Source organism: Colletotrichum higginsianum (assembly GCF_001672515.1).
Source record: "Colletotrichum higginsianum IMI 349063 chromosome 7 map unlocalized unitig_7, whole genome shotgun sequence".
In the NCBI taxonomy this organism is placed as follows: Eukaryota; Fungi; Ascomycota; class Sordariomycetes; order Glomerellales; family Glomerellaceae; genus Colletotrichum; species Colletotrichum higginsianum.
The window spans coordinates 3,738,077-3,745,329 of record NW_017263917.1 but is presented as its reverse complement, the minus strand read 5'-3'; the positions used below and the strand labels follow the sequence as shown (position 1 = coordinate 3,745,329).

General features: G+C 57.0%; 2 protein-coding genes across 2 annotated transcripts; both read right to left on the bottom strand.

Annotated features, from left to right (window-relative positions):
- Nucleotides 1–408, bottom strand: CH63R_10824 (uncharacterized protein; the record flags this gene model as incomplete). Its single annotated transcript, XM_018305798.1, has 1 exon — nt 1–408. One exon carries the CDS (start codon nt 406–408, stop codon nt 1–3), a length of 408 nt encoding a protein of 135 aa, XP_018155222.1.
- A 2,413-nt stretch (nt 409–2,821) lies between these two features.
- CH63R_10823 (Pathway-specific nitrogen regulator) lies at nt 2,822–6,772 on the bottom strand (the record flags this gene model as incomplete). The annotated part of the gene is made up of 1 exon (XM_018305797.1): nt 2,822–6,772. One exon carries the CDS (start codon nt 6,770–6,772, stop codon nt 2,822–2,824), a length of 3,951 nt encoding a protein of 1,316 aa, XP_018155221.1.
- Between the last annotated feature and the right edge of the window lie 481 nt (nt 6,773–7,253).

Sequence of the window (7,253 nt, the reverse complement as noted above, 5' to 3'; positions counted from 1 at the left end):
CTAAGAACAAAGTCCTTCGCACTTAGGAGTGTTGACCCAGTTGAAGGTAAGCATTCCCTGGCTGACGTCGTTGATGCCCGGGTAGAAGTAGGGGACGCTACCACAGATTGTGCAACCGTGATCAGGGATGAAATGGGCGAGGCCTTTGATGTTGCGGCCAGGTGCTCCGCCAGTGTTCTGGAGGAAAGCACAAATCCATCTGACGCAGGCGATCTTCTGGCCGTTGTTGAACCACTTGTCGTCGGGGATTCTGTCGATCAGGTTCTTCAACTCGCCGGCCTCAGCCCTCCAGACGCCGGAATTGAAACTCGGGTTGCAGTTGGAGCTGCCTTCGCAGTTGATGCCCTTCGCAGCGGCGGTCGAAGCCACGGCAAGAAGGCTGAGTGCGGCGGTAAGTGAGAACTGCATTTTGATATGATGGGTGATCGGCGTTGTCTGGCAGAGTTAGTTGGTTGTTCAAGTTTGACCAGACAAAGCCAGTGACCAAGACAAGCACAACTTACTGAGTATAGAAGAGTGGGAGCTGGTGGTAATAGGGTTATGTGGGATGACTCTGTGAATATTCAACAGGCTAACTGGGCGAGGTAACAGCTCTCTTTTATTCTAGCGAGCGCATTTGATCTGTAGAACAACATAGGTAGTTGCTTCAAAATAGGAGCTTGCTCTCAGTAAGCAAGCTGAGTCTCAGTAAGCAAGTTTGGTGCCAGTAAGCAACATCGCCATCTATGTGCGAACCAGCACCCATGCCAGTAGTAGATATCCGCTCTATAAACCAGCGATTACTCATGTTGAACGACACCTGCAACTAACCCCTCTAATCCTGTGGAGCTTTTACTTATAGCCTGCGTTACAGTGGTGTTGTTGTTCTACCCTCTGAAATTTAAGCGACGTTCAGCTGCAGCACGACCCTAGTCATCACCCTGTATACATCCCCTGGGAGAGTACAAAGGCAAAAGTTGACTTGCTTGTAATCCAGCGAGAATTCTACCCTGAGCACCCTCGAGGACTGGCATCGAAGAGAAATGCCCAACGTAGTAAAGTGTCGCACACCGTTTTGGCAACAACACGTTGAGAGGGCGGAGTATGCCAGGGCAACGGACAAGACGCTCGTAGTCGCTTAACACTGCTGTGATTACAAGTGGCATGTGACACCTCTGCTGCCTACCCAAAGTCTCCACGCAGGCCACCTGGGACAAGCAGGTCCAGCCACTCATTCAGGTGGCCATCGAGGACGGGTCTATTTTGGGACCCGTCCCCCTGCCGAGCCGCCCGAAAAGCGGGCAAACATCTGCCGCCCTGGAATAGGCTTAAGAATTACAACTAGACCATGCTTGCAGAGTACTTGGCTACGGCTCTTAGTCTAATGATGAGTTCCCATTCCGAATCGCAAGTGAGCTTCGCTGTGGCCATGGTTGTGAAGAGAGAGGTGGCGCTGGCGACGCCCAGTCTCCGTGGGGATACAAGATGTCGTCTCCGCGCGTTCGGCGTCCGTGTAAGTAGCCGTCGGCCGAGACACTCCCCGAGCCTTCATAGGCTGTGTATCCAAGTGCGTCGACGGCACCGTCGCCAGCGTGGCCATGACTGGTACCACCAAGCCACCTCCCCGGCTTCAAGATCATTGGCACGGGGGCTAGGCCAACTGAGCCAATTTACTCCGCTCATCTTGTTCTACAAAGAGTTAGGAACACATCCCCCTAGCAAACACACCTCGTATTCATTCATCTTATAAATCACAGCCTTTCTCCGTTCACTCATCTTTCTCCTGAACGAACATCCGTCACTGTTCCGCCTGCTGCAACATGGCCGATACTGGGCTACAGGAGCAAGGACGATACATTGGTAGATCTTATGAAGCTTATTTATCCCCTGCGTCCGCCGAGACGAGGAGGATGACATAGAACTGCGGATGGTCTATGAAAACGCGACCGCTGTTGATTTCGCCGGAGACGTCGTCCTCAGCCTGCCTACGAAGTATGCAAGGGACTCCCTCTTTGAGCCATACGAGGGCGTCGTTTCGTCTGCAGACATCCCGCCCCACGTGTTCGTCTATGCTAACTACCATCCCTGAAGGAATTTAACGGGCATTTCGTCTTCATTGACACGGAACGCGGCACAGTCGTTCTCATCGACCCGCCTACCGGTCCGAAACCCACCCCGTCATCGCAAATTGTGAGCCCACTCTTGAAGTCTTGAAGCCGCCTTCACTCACTAGTTAAATGCAGTAAATATAGGTGTAAGGTTATAAGAAGATATTTCTTGGTGCGGTTCCACTCTTACCTATACTTAGGTTAATATTACAGACATCTACAGAACGATGTGTTAGTTAGGTGCCTAAGCTACCGAAAATGCAGACATTCTTTTTTTAGCTAGTCATTCTCCTTGGCCAAACTTCAGGCCGTCTATTGGTACTGATGGTGCACGGGTAGGAGCATCAATCAACCTTAATCCGACCACAGGCTACTCAAGTGCAGGCGGGGTAGAACTCAATAGGCCAACATATGTGCATGTCATTCCGTCTACAATTTCTACAGAACCTCAAAATCCAATTCCCAACCTGCTATATATTCCCTCCTTGTTTCCTTTTCGAGAAGGAAAGCACGACTAAAAAGCAAGTGTCTCTTGAATGGAAGGCTGGCTTGCTGGCTGTAAGGATCGTTCAATGCTGTGCGTGAAACAGGGACGTCAGGTATCGTGAATATCTCATCAATACCGTTCTCTCATTACCTTTTTCTTTCAAAAACTCAAACATGTAGTTTCTCTTTTTTTCTTCTTCCCTCATGTCGTTTCGTGTCCTTTCATCCCATATGTTCAAAATGTCCAATCAGAGCTCATCGTGATCATCATCCATAAACTCTGCCTGCTCAGCCGACTCCTTCTCGTCAACAGGCTCTTTATCATCCGAGTCCTGTCCATGCGCAGGCTCCTCCTCAACGGGAAAAGCCGTCTCAGTGGCCGCCGCACCTTCAGTAGTAGCGTCTGTGAGTGGCTCTCCGGCAAGCGAAGTCGCCTCCGGAGCTGGTGCCTCCTCAGTCTTGGATGTGTCCTCCTCGGTCTGGACAACATTCACCTTGTCCGTCTGGTCCTCAGCACCATCTTCCCTGGTCTTATCATCCTCCTGAGCAACTTGCTCCTCATATAAAGGCTCAGGTGCAACACTAGGCGTGGCCTGGATCTTGACAACCTCTGTCTCTGTAACGATAGCCTTGACTGTCTCCGTCACAGTCTCTATGATGCGGACCAGCTCTCTGGTGGTGATAGTCTCGTGAACAGCAGTAGGGGCAGGGGCCTTTACTTCCTCAGAGGAAGAAGGCGAGGGCGAGGGCGATGGCAACGAACTCTCCTCTTCGACTGCAAACACCTCCTCGGAAACCAGGCTGGAAGAGCTCTCAACCGGCGCGGCACTGGAGGTGGGAGCAATGGGTTCGGAAACCGGAATCTCCTGGCTGGGCTCGGGGGCCTCCACCTCGACGGTCTCTACTTCAGGCACCTCGACCTGAGGAGTAGGCTGAACAATGACCTGTACCGGAGTCTCGGAAGACGTAACCGACTCAACAACAGACTGAACTGTCTCCATCAGCGGCGACGACACGGGCGCCTCGTAAACACCTGGCGCGACGTGCTCGACAAACTGGCCATCCCAGTCCCTGACCTCCCGCGGCGTAGGTCTGATAGCCATGAAAAGCACAAGCAGGCTCATGACCACGATCGCCAGGTTCTTCTTGTCCTGCATGAACACCCGCGCGGCCTCGAGAAGAAGCTCGCCGAGCCCGGCGTTCTGGAAAGCCTGCTGTCTTTCGTGGTGCGGGGGGTACGCCTCCTGGGAGTGGGGCTGCGGCGGCTGATGAGTTTGCTGCTGCTCTGGGTGGAAGTGCTGCTGGGACTGCGCTTGCGGCTCCGGTTGCTGTTGCGGCGGAGGAGGCGGGGACTGTGCCGAGAAGGACCCGTGACGCGGCTCGGGGTGGGGTTCGGGGGCCGGCTCATGGTGTTGGGGCTCGGGGGGCGGGTGTCCGTAGATCTCCCGCATGCGTTCCTCGTCACGGAGACGGCGCTCCTCACTCTCATCGTACCGAGGCATGGCCTCAGGGGAGGGCGATCTGAAGTCCTCCATGGTCGGATGAGGCGGAGACACCGGGGCGTGTACGTCGTGATCGGCGTAGCTCGGCTCGAGAAGGTTGTTCTCTTCCAGGTGAGACGATTCGCGCGGGGGCTCCTCCAAGGCAGGGATGCCACGGTCAAGAGAGTGCATATCACGGTCCATGGACGGCATGGTGCGGTCAAAGTCGGACATGGCACGCTCGCCGGGTGAGTCCCTGCCTTCGGTCGACTCGAGAATCGTAGGATCGTGCTTGACGAGCTGCAACTGCTGCGACTGGGAGATGGCGAGGCGCTCCAGCTCATCCAGCACAGCGGACTCGACGATGGGCTCGAGCTCCACGTCGACGCGCTCCATCTCCTTCCAGCAGGCCGCCCAGGCACCGGTCCTCATAAGGCCGTTGCTAGCGTACACCTTGATGCGGAAGATCTTGCCCGGGCCGAGAGACTCGCAACGGATGTCATGGCGACAGGTCTGGCACCAGTGGGTCTTGACCAGAGCGCTCTTCCTCCTAGAGGCCTCTTCATACTCCTCGTCGCTATCGGTGTCCTCTCCGAGTGTCATCTCGTTGGATGGGCCGATGTAGTGGCCGCACTCGAGGACACGCGCTCTACGGCGCAGGGGGAGGTCAAGAGCCTCCAGCAGGCGCTCTTCCAGAACCTCGTAGTCGTCTTGCGGGTGAGAGAGGAGGATGCCGCGCTCGCAGACGGTGGCGGCGACGCGGTCGTGGAGGTGGTGCCAGGCCTCGCGCAGGGTCTTGGCTTCGGGAGACAGCGTGTCGGACGACGCCTGTTCGAGGACCTCGGCCCACTGCCAGCGGAGGGGGAGCAGGGTGACGTGGAGCAGCACGAGAGGCGCGGGCTCCTTCTTGGGGCTGAAGCGGGTGGGTGTCTTGCGGCCCTTGGTGGTGTACTGCGCAGACACGGTCGGGCTGCCGAGGCGTGAGCTGGTCGGCATAGAAGGTCGCTTGGCGGAGGAGCGCGGGGAGAAGGACCCTGTTACGGACGGGGCCGGAGAGGAGTATTGCAGGGCGCGGACGTCGGAGGGGGAGCGGAAGGGCATCCGGTTCGAGGCGCGGATGGTGGGGACGAACTCCTCCTTGTCGTAGTAGGACATCTCGGACACGGAGACGTCGGACATACGCGAAGACCGCTTGGAGGAGCGGTTGCTCGGGTCTTTGTGGTGGTGGTCGACGTGGCCGTCGAAGGAGCCCAGCGAGCTGCGAGGGCTACGGTCGCTGAAGACGTCCGAGTCGCCGTGTTGGGAGGAGCTGTCGGCGCCGTCCTCGGTGTGCAACGGGGTGGGGAGAATGTCACTCTCACGACGGCTGCTTTGGGGTCGAGTGTTGTACGACTCGCGACGGCTGGATCGAGATTCCGTGTTGTAAGATTCGCGGCGACTGGCCCGTGACTCAGTCGCGTATGATTCGCGACGGGTGCCCTCTGAGCGAGTGTCGTAGTGCAACTCGGTTCCTAGATTCGTAGACCCGGATGAGTCCTGCCGAGAGTGCGATCTGTTTCTTATAGTCTCCATGGTCTGGGCTTCAAGCCGCTCGAGAACCTCCTTTGCGGCGGCTTGGATCAGGGCTTCAGTGCGACCAGATGCACGGCGGAGGGAGGACGAAGAGCGGCTAGCCTCTTGGACTTCGACAGGGCTGTCATCGTGGGCATCTTTCGAGTCCGCCAAGGGTGCTGGAGTTGGCGTCTCATCGAGGTCAACCCCCATGGCGAGTGCCTCTTCGACTTCCTTTGCCAGGTCGCTCGTGGTGATTTCGGCCGCCGGCTGGAGTGATCTTCCTCGCTCAACCTCATCAGCTTTAGCTTCAGCCTCGACCTCAGGCTCGGGTGTGGTTTCTCTTTCGACCTCAACCTCGGGCCCGGCTTCGGGCTCAAGTTCGGCGTCGGCATGAAATGGTTCTTTTGGTTCGACATCTTCGAGAGGAGGTTCAGGCTCCTCGGGAGTTGACTGTTCCTCCATCACTTCCTCAGGCTGGTCTTCGGCCTGCGGCTCGGACTCCACCTGGACCGGCTCTTCCTTCTCGGCCTCAGCCACGGGCGCAACCTCCGCCGAGGGCTCGGACAGGGGCTCGGGCTCGGGCTCCTCTGCCTTGGCACTCTCTGCGGCCGCTAGCTCGGGGGTCTCTTCCGAGAAATCCTTCTCCGATTTAGAGTCTTCTTGGGCAGGCGCATCCTTGGTTGCGTCATTGATGGTCTTATCAGAGCTCTGTTTCTCCTCATCTGCTGTGTCGATGGCTGTGTTGGCCACTTCTGCAGCGGTGTCCTCCCCAGAGCTGTTTGTGATGTCAGAGACTGACTCCGTTTCCTCCGGCTTGGACTCGTGTTGTTTCTCGGGGCCAGCTTCGGCAGAAGGCTCGGGAGTGGCATCAGAGGCCGTAGCCTCGTCGTTCTTCTCTGCGACTGCCTCGGTAGCATCGGCAGCAGCTGTATCCTCCTTCTCGTCCGCGCCAGCCTTGGCCACATCGGCAGCCGCTGACGTCTCGTCCTTCACACCGTCCATGTCGTCGTCTCGCTCCGCAACCTTATCCCCCTCGGGCTTGGTAGGGAGGTCGTCGTCCATGACTTCGTGCTCGGCGGCCTCGTGCGCGGGGGTGCTCAGGCAGGACGGATCGACATGGATCTCGAAGTCTAGGTCTTCCGGGTTGGGACCGGATCGCGGCATCTGTCGAGCGCCTGGATAGATCAAGGAAGCAAGATGCCGGAGAGAAAAGCGGGCTTCTCTCTCGCCGTGGCGTGGCGGAAGGGTGGTGTGCGTGCGTGTGTATGTGTGTGTATGTGGAGGATAGGATAGTCCTCTCCGTTTCGAATGGGGAAGAGGAACGAAGGTGGAATGAGGGGACCCCTATAGTTCGAGAATGTTTATGCTCGGCTCGGGACGGGTCGAGGGAGCAACCGGGAGGTGTAGTAGGTAGGTGTTTGTGGATTTTGAAAGCGTTTTTTCACTCTTGAGTTGAATGAGACAAGGAAGAAAACAGGATCAAAACCCAAAGGGTCGGGAAAAGACCAGGAGTCCCTTGGGCAGACGCGAGAACCGCCCAGCGTGTGTTGAAACTTAACAGACGTCGTCGGCTGATATGTGGCTTCGTGGTGCTTCGTTGTCTCGCGGTGGTTGGTCGGCCCCAAACAGCGGGGAGCGGGTATGC